Source organism: Paramormyrops kingsleyae, chromosome 20 (genome assembly GCF_048594095.1).
Source record: "Paramormyrops kingsleyae isolate MSU_618 chromosome 20, PKINGS_0.4, whole genome shotgun sequence".
NCBI classification, from domain to species: Eukaryota; Metazoa; Chordata; class Actinopteri; order Osteoglossiformes; family Mormyridae; genus Paramormyrops; species Paramormyrops kingsleyae.
Genome location: NC_132816.1, coordinates 21,176,674 through 21,197,459, shown reverse-complemented (window position 1 = coordinate 21,197,459; position 20,786 = coordinate 21,176,674). Strand labels below are relative to the sequence as shown.

Below are 20,786 nucleotides of genomic sequence, written 5' to 3'. Positions count from 1 at the left end.
TGTATTAAAATACAGTGCATGTGAAAACAGAAAATAGAATAGAAGCAAACAGACATATAGGTCTGATGCCACCAGACACTAGGCGGAATGAAGATGGCAGAATGAAGATGGCATTACCAATATGCTCATTAACACATGGCATCATCTAGTGACATTTAGTGACTTTGCCGGAAGGCTTTACCTACTTTCCATTGAAAGTAGCTGGTAACACTGGCCATACCCAAGCCAAGACTTAATAATAAAAACATGGTATGTATTTATACTAATGAATACTAAGTGTCACTAATATGTATTATATGATTTTATGTGATTTGAATCAATGACTTTGGCTTACATGTCATTTGTGAGTTGCTGTAATCTATCAGCAAACTCCCAAAAATAGTCTTAATAGTATAATTGTTCACAGCCAACTCGAGAATTACACTCAGCTAGCACTCATATCTGCTGGCTTGTTCTGCACCTCTCTCCCACATCACTCACCACATTACACCATTTCCTTCACACTTTCCCAACATTTGCAGCCATGCAATTGGCTTCTAGCTGTCTAAAGCCAGTAAGATTTATCAACAAACAGACACAAATAACAAGATTCAAAATCTAACTAATTAATCTAATTTTCTAATTAATATTTACAAGGTGGGCCATTTCATCCAGAGTAGCAGCAGTTTCAAACACAAAGTATCTCCTTCTTGGGAAGTAATTGAATGTATGTCAATTTGTAACACTGTTCAAAGAAAATGTCAAAACTCACTGGTCCCTTTCTAATTCTCTATTGTAGGCTATAGGCTAGGAACCACTGTGTCACAAAGCACCTTTATTAACAATGAATGATTTTTGGGAGAGGCCTAGTTTGTATAAGAGTATTGGTCTTCATGCTAAATGGATGAAATGGAACCAAAGAACATGGCAAACAAACTGCCTGCCTGACTACCCAGAACACCACCCACGTGTCTGCCACCTGAACTTAAAATATCAATATTTTCCCAGGTCTAGTTTGTCACTGGTAATGACACGCATCTCTGCAATTTGGACTAATAAAATCCAAACTAATTCTGACTGTATTACAAGATAAGATAAACCATACCTAGACCTAGATTACATGTCAGATGTTGCGCCAAGACAGGTCTATTTTAATCACGGTCCTCAAGGGCCAAGTCCTGCTGATTTTCCATTCTTCCTTTAACCTTGAGCCAGTTGTGAAACCTCTAGCCAATCAGAATCAGTAATTATTAAACAAACTACCTTGGAGAATTGAAAACAAGGCAAAAAACATTCTACTATTACTACTGCATGCACTTAATACTGTCAGTAACATTTCATATAGGCACAATAACAAGAATTCAATTCAGTTTTATTGTCATTAACACAATGTACATGGCAGAATTACATTAACACAATGTACATGGCACAATGAATTGGCAGACAGTTGTGTGCCAGGAGCTTCGTGGAATGGGCGTCCATGGTCAAGCAGCTGCATGCAAGCCTCAGATCACCAAGCACAACGCCAAGCATCAGATGGAGTGGTGTAAAGCACACACTTACTGGACTCTGGAGCAGTAGAAATGTGTTCTGTAAAGTGACAAATCACAAATCTCTGTCTGGCACTTTGATGGATGAGTCTGGTTTTGGTGGAGGCCAGAACATTACCTGCCTGACCACATTGTGCAAACTGTAAATTTTGGTGGAAGAGGGATAATGGTATGGGGTTGTTTTCCAGGAGTTGGCCTAGAACTCTTAGTTCCCGTGAAGTGAAATTTTAATACTTCAACATACCAAGACATTTTGGACAATTCTGTGCTTCCAATTTTGTGGGAGCAGTTTGGGGAAGACTCACGCAGCAAAGTCCATAAAAACATAGGTGGGGGAGTTTGGTGTAGAAGAACTTGACTGAACTTTGTTAAACAAGCATCCAGGATCACAGTTATCACTCATGTTAGTTTGGTCAGATATTCTTTTAGATAATCATAACATGTGTTGTTAACTTGCACAATATTGTAGAAATAGGCATCTTGGTAAAAGATTTTTGTCTTTTTATTAGCCTTGGCACAATAATTTTTTATATAATAAAATGTGAACCATTTGAAGTTGGTCATTTTTCAAACTGCAGATGTTTAACAAATTGTAACATATTACAGAGTTAAGTGTTAAGTAAATGACAAGAGAATAGCAACTAGACAGAAATCATACAGAGATAAGCAGTATGATTTTCCTTGTTTCTTAACATGATACTTATATTGATTATGAATTAGCATATTAAGAGGTTATGTGATTATTTTGTAAATAATTCTACCATATACTGAATTATTATATATAAAAACATAAATATACTACCTTACCGATAACAGTGTTATATACATAATGGACCCACATGAACGTGTGTATGTGATAGATTTAGTTGATGCAGGTAAAGAATGTATAGATGGTAAGTATATTGGGTTAGACTGGAGTCTGTAAAGCCTTCATCAGCACACTGTGTGAATCCTCAGCCAGTTCATTCAGGCAGGTCTTTAACATGTAGCGGGTGGTCCCAAAGGAAATCCCACCAGCTGCCAAGGATCCAAAAACAGGAATGTTGCTCACCAGGTACTCAAGAAGCATTAACCCACCTCCAGCTGCCTTGGTCAGCAGCTTAATGACCACATCAGCTGTTATCTCCTTATTAAGGGGAGATTTGAGATCCGATTTCAGGTCTTCAAAAGGTACCCCTGTTCTGCCAGAAAGATTTCTCAAAGAATCCTCATCTAGACCAAATGCCTTATAATATCTGGAGATCTCTTTGACCAAAATAGTCACATCAACAGCAACTGATAGGCCTGGGATGGGTATGGCAGCTATTGTGCCTGATAGTACGGCCATCTTCCAGATGTCTGCCTGCAAGGCTGCCTTCTTTTTCTCAATGATTTTTTGGCTCATACTGGGCAGGGACAACAGGAAGACATGCCTCTTGTGCATGGGAAGCTCCTTCTCCATGGTCTCTTCAAGTAAAGGGAAGTCATAGCTTCCCAGTTCAAAGCTGGAAATCAGGAAGACTGTGGGAGAAGTTAAGCCCTGTTTCTGAAGACCTGAAAGACAGAGGGAAAACATGTCAAGCTGCTTCAAATTTCTTTAGAGCTCTAATAAAAAATAACGGAAATATGTTTTACACCTAACCTCTGTAATCACTCTTACCATGTTTTGCCATGAATTATTCATCCTATCCTCTCCTACTTTTCTGTAAGGATTTTCATAGACCTTACCTTTAATACAGTCATCTCGGATTGTTTTTAATGTCTTATCATGGTCAAAGGTTTTCTTTTTTTTCTCTGCACTAATGTCATTATCAATCTTGGAGCGTACAAAATAGAAACTCTTCTTCATTTTCTGGATCTCCAAGGCCAGCTGTACATTGCTGGACCTGAAACGCTCTGATGCAATGATGATGAAGAAATCATAGCGTTCAAATTTCACATCCTGAAGGTAAGTGTCTGCCTTGAAGTTGGGGGTTCCGATTCCAGGTAGATTCCACAGCCGGACACTGGGATACTTTGGGTGGGGGTAACATTTAGCATCCATGGTAGTCTCCACTACACCAGTGGGGGCTGAGTTGATTCCATCATCATCCCCAATCCCTCGGAAAGCATTAACAAAGGTGGACTTCCCAGAACCGGACTCTCCAGTGATAGCAATGTTCAGAGTAGTGTGATCTAGTTGGTTAAAATATTCTTGAATCTTTTCAGCTGCTGTAGCCAAGGTGCTGTTCTCCAGTGCCTCTCTGATATCTTTCCCTTCCTCATCAGTAATTATGTCATATTTTTCATCCATAGTGTTATGACAGATATTCAGGGACCCAAATGCGGTACAAGGAGCGTTTATTAAGGAGACAGGCAAACTGAAATGGATCTTGTTTCTTGGTCGGGGTAATGGAGCTGAAGAAGTCGTAAGCCGGGAAAGTCAGTCCTAAAGGAATATGAAGGACAGAAGGTTACCACACTGGGGAGGTCTGAAGAGATGGGGACATGGTAGGACTGAGGCTCAGAAGGAAGGACAGGTCAAAGCAAGACAAAGGAGACGAGAGAAGCGCTCAGTAAGTGACATTAGATTAATAATACCTCACATTGAATGCAAGGTTGAGTGAGCTTTTCTAGCTAAGAGTTCAGGTGTTGTCATTTTGGGGCAACTGATTAAGCCGCGTCTGCACATGGGATGTGACATAGCTAATTTTAACAAAAACAATACAGTGTCATATAGCACACATTTCCATGTTCTTCTGTATAATGCATCTCTTCCAGTTCTGTGATTCATATAATTAATGAATGTATGTTTTGTGAATACATGCGCGGGGTGGCAGACGTTCCGGATAGATGTGCATAATCGAGTACTTTTTTCTATATATCTTAGCCTGCATATGCAAGGATTATCTAATGTCTTTCACATATAGTATAGTGTAGAGTGTTTTAAACACAATGTCTTTGTTATACTCAACAGTTAAACTAACTTACAACAAATTTCAGCACAAATAGTAAAAATTCAGGAAAGAATTCCAGCAATCCCAAAACTACCATACAACAATGAGATCATCAGACCATGATGTAAATATTATGCATTATTGAAATATATCTGCTCAGTGTAGTGTGGAATGTCCTTGATCTTATTAAGGGTTCTGCGTCAGAGAAGTGAATTCCTCATTACATAACATGATCATATTGCCTGACAGGCTAGTAAATTTGGATTGTACCACCCACACAAGAGGGAGACGTAAAGAAAATGTGTGTTATTAACACAAGGACATATATTTTTTATTTGTATATTTCTTATTTATCTATTTGCTTTCTGAAAATGTTTCTTTCTTGTTTGCATAAGCTTATATTAAAATAAAATTGTCATGAACTTGGGCAGTTCTGGAGCGAGGGTGAGGCATCATGCAGGCGGGCACAGAATGTGGACGACCCACAGGACGAACGTGGTTTATTAACAGAAAACACTAGGAACACTACAATAACAAAATGGACCACGAGGGGTCAAAAGTGAAAGGGGGCGGGCAGATCACACAACAATCAACATCCATCACATACAATGACCCACTAGGGAACTGAACTCAGGCGGGAACTTAAATACAAAAACTGAACCGGGTAACAACAAGCAGGAGTGAGACATAGACAATTAACCAATCCGGGAGGGCGCAAGGCAACGAGCAATCTGGCAAACACACAAGGACAGGCACAAGAACAGGCAACAAGTGAAACTAATAATTACTCAGAAACTAAACAGGGAAACTATGAACTGACAAAGAAACAAGAAAAACAGAATAACACTGGGGAAATAAGACAGACAAGTAAAACACAACAAAGGCACAAAGCAAGAAACCAAAACAGAAAATAAACCACAAAATCACAGGAACTAGAAAAACTGATACAGGATTCAAACACACAACAGAGAGGTTAACAGGTAGCTGCAAATTCAGCTCGTTGAGTCATGCGGCCGACAGGGAGCTGGGGAAACACTACAGACTGACAACAGAGAGGACAGGATGGCCAGTGACACCTGCTGGCCAAACAGGGAGAAGACACAAGACTGGGACAAGACAGGTGCTGACTGACAAAAATATTCCAGGACTTTGTTGTTTAATGTAGTTGCTTCCTTGGGCTTGCTCCCCATCTCCTGTCTCTCTCCACCATACCTGGCTAATAAAGCAAAACAGCTGAGTTTGTCCTGTTTCACTATCCTGTTCCCTCCACCCCTCTCCTTCCCCATACAAATGAAAGCAAATCAAAATCAAAATGGAGTTTCTTTAGCTAGTTCGCTAACAATGCCAATAACTATGTGGGAAAAATACAAGAAAAATACAACAAAAAGTGTGAGAAAGGGTGGATGAAAAGACTGGATTCAACCTCAAGTGGGGGATAAACGTACATGAACTGCAGCAATGTTTACATCAAAGAAGCTTCACTATATAGACACTGTGTGGAAAGTTCACTCTACATAAGTAACTATACTAAGCTATACTGCGCACACACACACACACACACACACACACGTTGGGTACAAATATCTTTATGGGGACCACTCATTCATTTCTATTGTAAAAATGCTAACTATGACAACCTTAACCCCCACCCAGCCCTAACCATAACCATAAGTAACCAAGCAAAATACAAGAGTTTTTGCATTTTTAGTTTTTTCATTTCAGTCACAGATTTCTATTAAATTGAGTTTTCCCTTATGTGTGTGTGTGAGTGGGTATACCTTACTTTATGGGGACACAATGTCCCCACAACGTGATGAATATCCGTTTTTTCCCGGGAAGGAGAAAAACACAAGGGAAGGCAAAAAAAAACAAACGGGTATTCATCACGTTGTGGGTACATTGTGTCCCCATAAAGTAAGGTATACCCGCTCACACACACACACACACACAAACACACACACACACACACAAACACACACACACACACATATGAAGGATAAATTTAAGCAGAGCAAAGGTAACGAAGACGTCATATAGCCGCAGAAGAACTGTGTAGCTGAAGGACATAAAGGGTTAGACGTCCTGTTGCTTCTGAATGTATTTCACTTATATAACTGCCCCCACCCGAAAAAAAAAGAAAATCTTTCTGGCCCACCCTATTACGGAGAGCTGGAGCCTGGTCTGAAACCATACATAAAATATATTTTAACTTGGGGGAAAAGAGGTGTCTTACGACGAAAACTTTCGCATAAACACAGGACTATGGATACAAGACGTTTTTACAGAACGTACATCGTAATATGACCATAAATAAACAATCACAACTCGAAAACACTAACATACAGTTAGGCTTAGTGTGAATTTGTTTTTCTTTCTTTACTTACCAAAGGCAAGTTCAAATATCCTTCGGGCTAGATTGGAGTAGACATTAAAATGACACAGAAAACTTCAGTCTAATCTTAACATTCGTTCGTATAGTTTCTGTTTCTTGCTCCACCCCTTTATGTTACAAACGTTTTCAGTGAAGTGATATCGAACCTTTCGAATTTCTCGTAAAAGTGCTACTTACCTGTAGTCTAGAGTAGAGTTTGTACGAGAAGCGTGCTCGAATCTACCTGAAAATAATGCCCGTATGGAAAGCCGTTTGAGCATTTATTCTGCTGTCACTCTAGCTTCACAATCCCTTTTGGGATTGGAGTGCTGTCATTTCAGGGACTCCCCATGCCTGCATTCCCACCTGCCTCTCCCTCCTACTTATGCTGCCATATAGCCATATCTGCCGGAGCATTGCACTTCATATTGCACTCATCTAACTTTTAGCACTGCCTATAGTCTCCCCTACTTTGACTAATTGCATATTTTATACTTCTCCTGGAGGGTGCTGCCTGGAGCCCTCAATCTATCAAGATGTCCAGCACACCCTGCTACATGTGACGTCGCCACTACCAATGACGTCCGTGCATCCAGCTCGCCGTTCTGCCTGTGTCGTCTTCCTTGTATGACCCGCTCCCTGCCTTCTGGTTGCCTGGCGATTGGAGGGAGCGTTGGCACCGGCTTGCCATCTCCCCCCTGCTCCCCGTTTGTGTCTCAAAATTTACTGTATTTGACTCTCCCAACACCTGTTCCTGGAGGATGGGTCCCCCTTTTGAGTCTGGTCACTCCCAAGGTTTCTTCCTTCTAGGGAGTTTTTCCTTGCCACTGTCGCCTATGGCTTACTCACTGGGGGCTTTGGGTGGGGATGCTGTAAAGCGCTTTGAGACGATATAATGTTGTGATAATGCGCTATACAAAAATAAATTTGTTTGTTTGTTGTTGATATCCGTGATATCAAGCCCGCTCTGCTCTACTACAGTAGTTCGTATGGAAAGGCGTTTGAGCATTTATTCTGATATCCGTGTTATCAAGCCCGCTCTGCTCTACTAGTTCGTATGGAAAGCCGTTTGAGCATTTATTCTGATATCCGTGTTATCAAGCCCGCTCTGCTCTACTAGTTCGTATGGAAAGCCGTTTGAGCATTTATTCTGATATCCGTGATATCAAGCCCGCTCTGCTCTACTTGTTTGGACTTTGGCCGTACTGGTAAGATATCCTGGCGCAATAGTACGCGACTAGGTCGTACTAGTACTGCAAAAATGCTTACTAGTCAAGCGTTTGTTAAGCAACTTGTTAATGTGTCTGCCTGAAATTTGCTGCACTAGTTAACTAGTAAGGCTTAAAACGCTTACTAGTAGCACTAGTAAAGGCCAAAATCTCCACTAGTGACACTAGTAAAGGTCAAAATGTCCACTAATTGCACTAGTGACGGTGTTTTGACCTCACTAGTGTGACTATAGTGGAACTAGTGGATAATTTGGCTCTTACTAGTGGACAATTTGGCTCTTACTAGTGTAACTCTCACTAGTCTCATTAGTGAAGAATTGCCCCTTACTAGTTATACAGTGGTATATACCTCAGAACTCGAATTTAATCCGTTCAGAACTCCGGATCGAATCCTAAAAAGTTCGAGTTGTGATCGAATTTTCCCCATAAGAAATAATGGAAAACCAATTAATTGGTTCCCTGCCCCCAAAATGTTACACCTAAATATGTTTTTTTTTTTTAGCATTTAAACACAAAATGAACTTGTTAAAACAAGAGCATATGCTGTACTAAACACATCTAAGCACATTTATCAAAACAGTAATTTGTAAAGTAAGAAAATAAATTTATCCAAACAATGTGTAAAGTTAAAAAAAACAATGTGTCCTGCCCCGACGGTCCGCTCCTTCCATGTGCCACGCCCCCTCGTTAACCCCATGTTGAATCCCCGTGTGATCAGCTGTTTGTGGTTGTTGTCATTAGTCCTCTGTATTTAGCCCGCGTTTCAGTTTGTTTCCCCAGTCCGGTCATTGTATTGTCCGTCTGCATGCGTTTTGCCTGCCTTACCAGTAATTAAACCCCGTATTCCCCGATACCCTGAGATCTGCGCCTTTGTCTCCGTTCAGTCCCCGCTTGGCAGGATAATATTATTATAATTAAATGTATTAATGGTTTATTATTAATATTACATTAATTAATAAGAAATCTTTATTTTTAAATGTATTTTATTATATAATAATACTGTTACTGTCTATCATTGTCTAAATGTATTTTTACTGTCTAAATATATGTATTCAGCTAGTGTGAACATGCACGATGCTATCACAGCCAATGCCAGACAGACTGAAGCGTTGCCCTTTGTTTCTGCTGCCGCATGACTCATTTCCCCGCGCATACAATTTATTCTAGGTCGGCATTCACGGTTTGACTTCTGGGATTCAGATCGAGTTCTAGCTAATTTCTTTTTCGAACTGGTTTGTTCGACTTTTAAGAAATTCGAGTTCTAATGAGTTTGAGAACTGAGGTACCACTGTACATGTTTGGAGTGCCACGCCCCCAGCAGGCCGTGGAGAATATAGCAAGCTTCATGCATGGTCTAAAAGTAGTAGGCCTAACAGTAAGAGGTAATACAGAGATTATAAATACAGACATGTCTGGCACGACCGAAAGGAAAGATTCAGCCTCATGGCCTAAGATTCAGGAGGAGGATGGTGTTTGTACAACACGTAGACAGGTACCTATGATGGCACCGTCAGAAGACCTGAGGGCTACCTGGGAGATGCCCAAAGGGGATAAAGTGATCTTACTCTTTGACTTTGATGAGGAGGAACTGCACATCTTCCAGGTCACTGGAGACAGCGCAGACCCCCGATAAACTCACCAGATGCGGGTGGTCTATCGGTAGTGGAATGGGAAAACTTGAAGTCTGTCATCACACCAATGATGAAACAGAGCACCGAACCCGACTATCAGTCGAACATCGCTAGTATGGACATGCAGTATAAAAATGCTACTGTATACTCATCCAAAATATCAATAATTGTTTGGAGAGTGGAAGAAATTCTTGTCATTTTTTATTGTGTTGCTGTTCATTTACATTCTAATGTTCAATTATATTTTTTCTTGAGAAAACATGCACTCACTCCCCAGTAAACAGCTTTAATACATCACTTTGTTTGCCAACTATTGCACAATACTGTAGAACACTTTATAGAAGGTATATGTGATATAAAAACAAATCTGCTGTTTGCTATGTTTTACTTAAAAGTTGTTTTTTTGTAAACAGACACAATGATATACACTAATCTGAACACATCCATCATGGTAATAAGTATGGCCAACAATAATCTCATCGATGAACTCAGTTCCTTGCTTTTCTTGTAGCACATAGCAATTGATGGACCAGCTTATCAAGTGAGGGCTGCAGGTTTTAAACCTGACTTGAGTCTTTCCACCGAGTCAGAGCACCGACGCTGAAAGGACTCCCATCAGACAGCACATTTGTTCTAATTTACTTCATCTTGAAAATGACATAAAACCTTCTGAAAGAACAACCAAACCATGTTAAAACAAGTGAGCATGTGTAACATTGTTTAAACGACCTGGCTGATCTGTTAGTGCACAGAGGTCTGTGTGCACCGTGTGTGGTATTTGTGGAGCTACATAAATACAGACCGTTCATAGCTGGTCTGCATGTTTGATATATTTAACTTTTACCTTGAGACTGACAAGGGGACACGAGGCCTGGAAGGGGAGGGGCGGGACGAGGGGGTTGTGGAGGAAATGCTAAGGGCTAGGGAGTCCCAACTGAAGGAAAGGTTTATACCGTAGGTCAGTTTTCCTGGGAGGTGCATTTACTGAAAACATCAGCAGTGTCTGAGGATTAGATGGGTTTTGACTGTGACTCCATGTCTCAGAAGCGTAAGGCAGAAAACAGCTAGAAAGCAAGAATTAGCATTAACAATCGTGAGAATTAGCATTAGTGTTGTAATAATTAGCATTAGCATCATAAGATTTAGCATTAATGTCATAAGAATTTAGCATTAATGTCATAAGAATTTAGCATTAGCATCATAAGAATTAGCATTAATGTCATAAGAATTAGCATTGGCATCATAAGAATTAGCATTAATGTCATAAGAATTTAGCATTAGCATCGTAAGAATTAGCATCATAAGAATTCGCATTAGCATCATAAGAATTAGCATTAACGGATAAAATCCCTCGTTCTCCCTGTCTGACATGTCATACAGCATAGTCCATAAGCAGCACTGTCTCCACAGCTGAGTCTCCATCGAGACTCTGGCCACCTGATGCATAAGTGCTGGTGCATCTAAGTGCTCAGCAGGGAATACACCAATCCGGGATGACCTCATGCGGTCTATGGCTTTGAATTAAACGTTCTGCTCCTTTTCACCCCTAGATGACATCAGTCCAAACAACAAAGGATGGCTTTAAGCTTCAAAGCAACACTGGAGCTTACAGCAAAGGGGCCACACAAGCAGAGGAATGCAGCTTCTCTCTCTTATCTCTCCTGCATTTTCCACTGCAGCTCTGCTCCACTCAGTGGCAGGACACACACTCCAATCCAACCCCACCTTTCCCACAGAGATCCCCTGCACCCTTCTTACTAACCCTCCCTCAGGTCCTGCGCTGTAGGAGCAGCGCCCCCTACAGGCCCTTGTTGAAATAAACCGTAAGGGTGTGGGGGCTGCTGTTCCGAATGCTCTCCTGCAGGTCCGGCTCCAGGCTGCTCACTTTCATAGAGCTGTAGGTGTGGAGGACAGGTAGGACAGGCGGGTCAATGGGACATGCACCACCCCACCCCCAACACCCCCCCCCCAACTGCCTGAAGGCTGGACTTTACTTCAGTAGCAGTGCTGTGCAACACTTGAAAATATTTCAGTGCAGAGGTTCCACTGAGGCTCTGTTCAGTGATGCAAGCAAACCTCGATCATTCATTGGCCAGGTGAAAAGTAGCAGGAGGTCAGAAAGTAATCGGACCAAAGATCGTACGTGCACAACTTTTCAGAATGATAACAAATACAAGTGGATCTAAAGAATGGATGACTGAGAAAGTCCATAAATACCAACATTTACAGGATTGTAAAGACTCCCAGACGGCTACAAGCTAAAATAAAATATGTTTGTACTGTAACGCCGTATACCTGTGTATGTTTTTGTGTCATGTTAGTATTAACTAGATTTTTAAAATTAGTTTCAGGAATGAGGACGGTCCAGCACTGTGGGGCTCCCACTTTCGCGTGAAGTAATAACTGGCCTTGAGACAGGGCAGGACGTCTGTGCAGTGACCTACACATAGTCTGCAATAGAATATAGTGATTATAGCCAGTAGAGACTTACCTTTTCTGTGGGAACAGGGCGCAGCACAGAGGGGTGGCAAACACCAGGCTGGAGGAGAAAAACAGTGCTTAGTGTTCACCGACCGAGGAAGACACGAGAGACGGGGAGAATCGGGGAGAGAGAAACACCGACCGAGGAAGACACAAGAGACGGGGAGAATCGGGGAGAGAGAAACACCGACCGAGGAAGACACGAGAGACGCGGAGAATCGGGGAGAGAGAAACACCGACCGAGGAAGACACGAGAGACGGGGAGAATCGGGGAGAGAGAAACACCGACCGAGGAAGACACGAGAGACGGGGAGAATCGGGGAGAGAGAAACACCGACCGAGGAAGACACGAGAGACGGGGAGAATCGGGGAGAGAGAAACACCGACCGAGGAAGAGACGAGAGACGGAGAGATTCGGGGAGAGAGAAACACCGACCGAGGAAGACACGAGAGACGGGGAGATTCGGGGAGAGAGAAACACCGACCGAGGAAGACACGAGAGACGGGGAGAATCGGGGAGAGAGAAACACCGACCGAGGAAGACACGAAAGACGGGGAGAATCAGGGAGAGAGAAACGTGTCGCAGAGACAGGGAAAGAGTGAGGATAAAAATGGGTTAGCAGCGGTCGTGTTTAATACCAATGAAATCACATGTTTACCTGGGGCCCGTGAGGTTTGGGGGCCCCCTGCTGGCTACAATCAGTCACTACAGGGGAGTCAGAGAGAAAGTCAGAGGAGGAGAGGAAGGCTACAGGTGACACAGGACCAGCTGAGAGACATAAAGCTCTTAGAGAAGAAGGAGGTGCCACACAAGCAGCACAGAGCCTCAGCCAGACATGTTTACTACTACAGACGCTGACCTGCATCTCAGCTCAGATACACTGTGGCGTTTACTTACCAGAGACCGACCAGCCCAACCTGAACGGGTGCGTTGAGCACGGGGTATCGCTGCAAGCAACAAACAAGGAGAGCGCTGCTGAAAAAGCTGTACTCTACCAATGCAGTGACACTGGCTCACTGGCAGACAGTCTTTCACCAGTATGCTGCTAAGGAAGGGGGCGATAGGGTTCTTGGTTGTTCCAGAACACTGGCGACGGAACCGGGCGTACCTTCATGAAGGCCTTCCTTTCCAGCACGTTCATGATGATTGGAGGGATTGCTTAAATGGGATAAAGGGACAGCGGTTAGTGGGACAACCGATGACTCTCACTGGCTGACGCTACTGTCCGTCAAACAGCCCCCACTGTTACTAGCCATAACAAGAGTACCCACAACACATTCAAAGATTAACGTTTCTGTCTGTTTGTTAAATTATACAAACCAAAGAAGGTAATTCATAGCATCTTATCTGCTAGAATATATACAGTGTCTTTTAGTTGCTGATCGTCAATCATTCCTGTCCTCCCAGTGAATTTTAGACAGAGTTGGGTAATTCAGACCCAGAGAGTAAAAGTCCAGACCAAGATTGTGTTTCAACCAACCAGGTGAACATAAAGAGTCACAGTCACAGAGTACTCAACTGGTTGGTTGAAACAAAATCCCCGTCTGGAATTTTACTCTCCGGACCTGAATTATCCAACTCTGTATTCAGACCTGTGTTACTGTGGACCTAGAGGCAGTTGTATTGCATTTCAGGTTGACAGTGAAGCTAAATGTCAGCACATCATGTAGGGACCCATGTCTTACCCATGGCCGGCATGGCCATGCCAATCCGGGACACCACAACCTGGACAATGGCCTGTCTGGCGGCCTGGGTGGACTGTCCCAGTCGGTGGCCATCCTCATCCATCACAGGGATCCCATATTTTAGTTCCCTGTGGGGGTGGGAGGGGGGGACATACACAATTGTTGTAAAAGGGTTCTGGAAAACATCTTTAATCCAGACTGAAGTAACATATCTGTGCAATGACCTCCAGTCCAGCAGAGGGCGACCTTCTATCAACGCTTCAAATGCCCTACCCTGCGCCCCTCCCTGCCCTTCCTCTTTCAGCCAGTCCAGCAGAGGGCATCCATCTGTCATAGACTGATACGCTCGATGACATTCCAGTCTCAGCCAGCTGCCGCCCCCAACGTTCCTCACCTCTGCCTCATGAACGGGATGTTGATGCAGTTGGCAGCGGCCACCGCAGCGAAGGGAATGAAACGGGCCGCTATGGGTGGGAGGTGCTGGGAAGGAAAACACACACAAGTCTCATTCATTCATTCATTACGTCACAACGGTGGACAGAATAAGTCACAGAAAGAAAACGTCACTGAAGGAGAATTCACAGATCACACGCCTCGTCCATTTCCCTGCGTTATCATCTATCTGAGCACTTATTTAATTAGCCCGCTGGTTTCATCTAAATGAATCGATGTGGCCTGTTCATCCAGCTGGATATTTTATCTGAGTAATTTAAGTTAAATGTCTTGCCTGGGGAACAGAGCCCCTCCTGGGACTTTAACAGCTAACATGGCTTGTAAGCAGGATTACTGTCCCAAGGGTTTAACCTCAGCCACTGACCCATAATGCCATCTGGGTCGTCTGTGATGTGGGGCTTCAGGAGACCCGTGCCGTTACCTTGGCGAGGGACTTGAGGCTCAGGGCAGTGACCACGGCACCAGAGGTGGCACAGACGTAGGCAGCACCCAGCTGGCTGCAACGCACACACACAGATACACACACAGATTAGACAGCTGTATCTTTGTGGGGACTCTCCATTCATTTCTATGGCCACTACCCTAATCCCAATAACAACAACCTGAACCCCTACCCAGCCCTAACCTTTATCATAAGTAACCAAAGAAAATACAAGACTTTTGGAATTTTTAGTTTTTTGATTGACTTTCAAAGAGTTTCACCTTGTGGGGAAAATAATAGGTTTTACATAACCCACACACACAGACACACACACACACACACACACACACACACACAGACACACACAGACACACACACACACACACAATCATTCTCTGTCTGCTGATCACATCGGCCTCCATCACAAGCCAAGGACACGTCAGAATTATCCACCATCTTTCCTGTTCAACTTCAAAGCAACCAGAGAGCTGGAGAGATGGGCAATATCACAGCATATACAAGCGGCATCCAGCACCAGTTTCCATGACAACATTCTGCACCATATGGAACACCACGTGAAATGTGGTGTCAGAGTTTCACCTATAAGGGGTAAACGCACCAAAACTGTCCTGGACCCATCAGCCCAGTTTAAATACGCCTTAACCAACATTCATTTATGTCCATTGTAGTGGACATTTTGTTTTTGCATCTATCTTTTCACTGATGTAAGGAAACGTATTTATTACACTAAAGAGGACATGCTGTGAAATTAAAAATTAAAATAAATTTGAAAAAATCTAAATTGTAAGATGTCTTATTTCCTCCAAAGACAAATAACCTAAAATTGAAGGACACTTTTTTCCTTGGGTCTCAGGAGGATATCAGCCAGATGTAGAGTCTGGTCCAGGACACATGCTGCAGTTTCCACAAGAGACTGACCACCTGAATACCCAGGAAGCCTTTTAGAAGACCATGAAAGCTCTGCAGAGATACGGGGCTGGGTTAAGACCAGTGACACTGGAGATGTGAGACTCGAGTTATTGAGGGAGCTAGAGAGCGGCATTTTAATTACAGACAATGTAGAAAGAGATTGAAAGCCTGTCAGTGTAGTAAGTTAATGGCCACATCCTGCGAAGGAACATCCACAATTACTCACAAGCCGACAGCACTGGCTAAGATAAGGCCAAACTCTCAGCACACGGAGCTGCCACCTACTTCACAGTGATGGGTGCATCCCCACTGCGGTTGGTGTAGTTCACCACGGCATTGAAGGACTGGTTGACCCACTGCCAGAAAATCACAGCTGGGGTGGTCCTGCAGGATGGAGGGGAGGAGATTTACACTAGGAGACACACAAGGCTCTGGCCAATGACACGCGCCCGTGACAATGCTGAAAATCTCAAGCCCTTACCTGTAGAAGGTTAGCATGCTGCCGGTGATGATCATGTTCATAGGCACCTGTGCCGACATGCGGCCGATCAGCACCATCTTCTCGCCCGTGTCCGGGTGGAAGGCGGAGTCGTAGATGTACTTGGCCCTCCAGAGCTCGTCCTCCGACAGCCCCGGCTTTACGATCCCCTTTCTGGTGCCACGCAAACAGCAGAGGGCTCACTGCTTAGGGAGCTGCTGTTACGTTCAAACAGGCTGACTAACAGGTCGCTCACACACGCATGCGACTTACGGCTGATGAAGGCGCTTGATCAGGGGTGGGCGATATTATCCAGAAAAAGTCACTGTGTAGACGGGTCTTCGCTGCAACTCCCTAATTAGATTACTAATTAGAGGACTGATTAGCTGAAGAGTCCTCACACCTGGGTTTGAACAGCTGACCTAAGGATTACCCCTAAAACCTGCATACACACTGGCCCTTTGTGGATAAGATTGCCCACCCTTGCACTGGATTAAAATGGCTGAAAAAAACAGGAAGGTGACTAAGCTTGCAAAAATGCCCTGAAAGTCACCGAAGAAACTTTCCAAGGGGAAAAGCCACACAATGCAGAACATGCCCGCTTTTCTAACCAAACCTCAGCACTTCTGTACTCCTGGAGGTCTGCTGATGTCCAAATGACAACTCATTGTCTGACCCTAAACTCACCTGTAGTCCTCCACAATGACACGTGCGTCCTCCAGGGTCCGGTTCGACAGAAGGACGTTCCTGGGGTCGGTGACCATGAAGAAGTGCTTGGCACGGCCCGCGAAGGTGCCCTGGTCCCATCGCGGCTCGGCGATATTGATGCTGGGTGATAGCCCTCCTGACATCCTTGCAGCTGAGCTCCCCCTGCTGGGGACACCAGGCATTGGTGACCCTTTGAAAAATCCTCTCTCCAATGTGACAGACATTGCTACGGTTCAGGCTATTTTTGACAGTGGTGGCATTTATCACCACGCAAATCGCGCATTTGCACACATCGTGGGGGTTAGGGACGCAAGCCCTCTCGATCTGGAAAAAGCAGCATAAAAATTTTTGGTCCCCTTGGCAAGCAAAGCAAAAAGATACAAGAAACCTGAGATAGAAAGATCACCGCGAGATATCAGATGAAAGGCTGCCGTACGTACGTGTGACATGCTCCAAACCAGCATTGTACGTATATTTCTTGCATTTATATGTTACTAAACTTTCTGTTTCTCGTCTGCTGGCCTTCACGTGTGGTTTGCGGCTTTCGCATAACTCCCAGACTCCCAAAAACATCCCCATTTAATATCTTTTGCACAAACCGCGATGGGGATGCGGAATGGTGCTCTGTGTCTCTTTATTTAATTGAGAGGGCACTCTTTTGTGAGTGCAGTCCCAGCAACAATCCTGCTCCCTGGTTATCCCCTGAGTGACCTGCTTAGTGAGTGTAACATTAGACGGGCATCTAAGTGCACAATCTCTCAGTGCCTGCCTGGCTCCAGTCACATGATTCACCTCCCGGCAAGAGCCGTGTCAGGGGAAGGCGACCCCAGGCACCTGAGTGCTTTTGCGATGATGCAAGTCATTTATCTTCATAGGCATGACATGAAACAATCGGTCAGCCAGTACAAAACGAGAAAAAATTGAATTCCTTGGATCCATTAAATACTTAGCATAGTAACGTCAGCTGTCGGCATTTCATGTTCTCTTCCACTAGAGATAAGCAGGAGCAGTTCAGGGTTGGCAGAATATCAAAGCGTACAAAGCGTTCACGCTCTGCAGAGCCACACCTGGGTGTTTCACTGAGGATGCTTTACGCAGGAGCCCATAGAGTTACCCAGGGAGGGCCGGCCGGAAGGGGGCAGACCCTAGGCTGTCAGGGGCCCTGTCTTCGTGGGGCCCTCTATCCACCACGCCACAATGACAGCTTTTTTTGTTATTGAAGTCGCTGCATTTTAAATCGCTAAGTGTGAATCAGCGTGCGCTGTGGGATCAATTTTGTGTTTATCAGCTGAAATGCAGGATGCTTGGAGGATCAGAGAAATTTAAATGTAGGAAAAAGATAAAGCTCTTAGTCAGGACAGTTTAATATCCTGGATTTAAAAATCATTTCATAACTGCCCTACATGATTTGTGCCATATGCAAATTACTTTCACAAAAGGAAGGGACGGAGACTCAGAACCAGTCAGATCACCCTGAAACCGGATCAAAATATCCAGCGCTGGCTCGAGACGGCACGGGCATCGACCGAAAAAATGCAACTGCACAATGCGGCGCGCGCGGTATGTGCATGCGTGCGTGTGCGCGCGCGCGCGAGCAAAATAGTTTAACGTCCTTTTTTGAGCGATAGCCAGTGGGTGTTAATAATAATAATAATAATAATAATAATAAACGACGAATTATCTTAAACGCCATGCAGAAGCAGCGCAATCTGGCATTCGGTGATAATAAACCCTGATCAAGAAAATCTACTATAAAGTTCCCTAGTAAATTTAAGCATTATCATTATTTTAGTCGATGTGTAAAATACAGGCTACTAAGGTGAATTCTGTCTATTAAGAAGTACAGGCCTAGTGCAGCGGCTACTAAAGCGGAGCAAGCAAGTTACAAAGTGTCCGATGTTTTCACAATAATAACAATAATGTTATGAGGTCAATAACAATTATTTAGATTTTTTATTAAAATATTTGCGCAGCCATCATTAAACATTTTTCGCACAGTAGGCTTCTATGTTTGCCAGAACATTGTTTTTTTCTGAAGTAACAGAAAGTGAAACTACTCGTTATCTGCTGCCTGGACGTGTAAAAACATTGAATTGGCTAGTAATAAATTAACTAGCGAAGTGACATTAATATACCACAGTAAAGTCGGTAATTGGGCGCTACTTATAGGAAACTAATGTTATAAAAATGAAGAGTTAAATGTAGGGAATGTTCGGAACCCAGTCGATCAATGACGTTTTATCACATAAAACGCCAGAAAAGTGGAATTTTAACGTGTAGTAGCCAACTTTTCCGGTGAAAATGGGGAAGAAAATATTTTAAGCTTTTACACATAAGTTAAGATGGCTAACAGTAAAAATAATACATACAGGAAGGTCGCTTTTAAATAGCTCTTTTGGACAGAACAAACTGCTGTCTCGTCGTTTTAGAAAGTAGTAACCTAAGAAACTTTGTATTAGCAGAAGAAAAAGGCGCCCGAGCCGTTTTGTCTGACCCATGGGGGTTAGTCAGGCTGGGTTAAACTAGCAGGAGCGGTCAGTAACATAAATGGCCAAGCAGAGGACCTACCTTTGCTTATGAGGGTGGACGGTGTCAAAGGCTCCGAATCCCTAAGCGGGTCCGTGTGCCTCCGCGGTGCTTGAAAGCCGCCGAATGCCCAGCAAAGACAACGACGGATGACAACCGGGGCAGGCGGGCTGTCACCTGATAGCGCCCGGGGGGAAGGCGGCGCCGCCCGCGGCGACACACCGACCGCAGGCACGGCAAGCGCCGCTGCCCCCGCCTGCCCGGTATTTAGCTAATTTCTCCAGTTAAGTGCGATAGAATATGCCAGTAAAAAGTTTTTAATATATATCGGCACGCTGTGCCTTTAAACGCTTATGTGCGCTCCCCCTTTTGGCAGAGCGAGCGGTCAAAATGAGTCATGGGCTCCCGTCTGCTGAACACGAAGAAAGGACACGATCTCCAAGTGGATAAATACCGAACTGCACAAGACCAGATGGAAACATTGAGAAAATGTTGATTTAGAACCTATGCACTTACACCCAGGGTAGCTAGAAATGTTGGGCCCATGACAGATGGCAGCTTGAACTCCTGCCCGCCCAATTTTACATAGAATTTTACGTATTTAGTGTTAAACTGGGCCCCTTAACTCTGCCGGGGTGTACGTGCCCCTGTGGGGCTCCAGCTCACATCACTTAATATGTTGCACTGCTTAGATTGACATATCACCATATCACCAACAAAACAATACATCATTGACCATTAAAATTGCAACCTTCGGGAAGCGTAAAAAATAATCCCTATAAACATCCTTTGATTCTGGAAATTGTACCTGGCAGTCCCCCCACGCGCTGTTGCCCCCTATCGGTGGTTTTTTAATCAGCCAATCAGTTGGCCGGAGGAGGCGGACGTTTCGGAAGCAAAGGAGCGCTTCAGTATCGCAGGAGGTAACGGAGCGTAACATGGAGATCAGGTAAAGTTTTCAGCAGGCAGCGCGACATCTTTGGACTCCGTACAATACAAAAACTATTTTCTTATTTACTTACTAATAGGCTACTTATTTTACTATTTAATGGTCGTAAGGCAGGGTACTTACCTTAGATTAGCATTGCATTGCAAATTTGCCTTAGTACTCCATGACAATGTTTATACTTAAAAACTTATACCGAAACTCCGAGGTATTGGGGTCCAATTCTAACTTAAAAAATAGTTGCTGCTGACGTAAAATATGTGATGTGTTTGTAGCTTTATAAACCCGTTTTGAGGGTTTTACTAGTTAGCCAAGTGCAACCGTTTCACTAGTTCACGAGTTGCAGATTAATATTTTAATTAGGTTGTTATTATACTGTTTTATTTTTGAAGATTAACCTGCCACTCCTGCTTGCGCTGTCCGCGGTGCTGCCCTAGCAAGGGTAAGCACAGGCAAAGCAGAATGAAAGGTTTTGTAAAGAG

The 20,786-nt window shown here is 43.7% G+C and overlaps 2 protein-coding genes across 3 annotated transcripts; both read right to left on the bottom strand.

Annotated features, from left to right (window-relative positions):
• Positions 1 to 1,419: 1,419 nt before the first annotated feature.
• On the bottom strand, positions 1,420 to 9,511 carry LOC111848331 (interferon-inducible GTPase 5-like). Its single transcript, XM_072703569.1, has 3 exons — positions 6,829 to 9,511; positions 3,237 to 3,936; positions 1,420 to 3,062 (listed from the first exon to the last, which is right to left on the bottom strand). The coding sequence occupies exons 2-3, from the start codon at positions 3,799 to 3,801 to the stop codon at positions 2,437 to 2,439; spliced, it is 1,191 nt and encodes a 396-aa protein (XP_072559670.1). The 5' UTR covers positions 3,802 to 3,936; positions 6,829 to 9,511; the 3' UTR covers positions 1,420 to 2,436.
• Positions 9,512 to 9,859: 348 nt separating this feature from the next.
• Positions 9,860 to 19,750, bottom strand: LOC111848516 (sideroflexin-1). Of its 2 annotated transcripts, none has more exons than XM_072703568.1 (11): positions 19,401 to 19,750; positions 16,812 to 16,994; positions 16,128 to 16,298; positions 15,932 to 16,030; positions 14,717 to 14,792; positions 14,237 to 14,322; positions 13,843 to 13,970; positions 13,266 to 13,315; positions 13,055 to 13,104; positions 12,167 to 12,214; positions 9,860 to 11,570 (listed from the first exon to the last, which is right to left on the bottom strand). In XM_072703568.1, exons 2-11 carry the CDS (start codon positions 16,973 to 16,975, stop codon positions 11,474 to 11,476), a joined length of 969 nt encoding a protein of 322 aa, XP_072559669.1. In that variant the 5' UTR covers positions 16,976 to 16,994; positions 19,401 to 19,750; the 3' UTR covers positions 9,860 to 11,473. The 2 variants fall into 2 exon arrangements, with proteins under 2 accessions (XP_072559669.1, XP_072559668.1); XM_072703567.1 differs by having other exon boundaries at positions 16,812 to 16,997; positions 19,401 to 19,748.
• Between the last annotated feature and the right edge of the window lie 1,036 nt (positions 19,751 to 20,786).

What these genes read in the sequence shown, in the direction of transcription:
- LOC111848331 (XM_072703569.1), bottom strand. Translation starts at nt 3,801, where the DNA reads ATGGATGAAAAATATGACATAATTACTGATGAGGAAGGGAAAGATATC. An exon ending in CCGAGATGACTGTATTAAAG is followed by an intron (nt 3,063 to 3,236) that starts GTAAGGTCTATG and finishes TCTGTCTTTCAG; the next exon opens with GTCTTCAGAAACAGGGCTTA.
- LOC111848516 (XM_072703568.1), bottom strand. Translation starts at nt 16,975, where the DNA reads ATGTCAGGAGGGCTATCACCCAGCATCAATATCGCCGAGCCGCGATGG. An exon ending in ATCCCGTTCATGAGGCAGAG is followed by an intron (nt 13,971 to 14,236) that starts GTGAGGAACGTT and finishes CCACCCCCACAG; the next exon opens with GGAACTAAAATATGGGATCC. An exon ending in CATGGCCATGCCGGCCATGG is followed by an intron (nt 13,316 to 13,842) that starts GTAAGACATGGG and finishes ATCCCATTTAAG; the next exon opens with CAATCCCTCCAATCATCATG.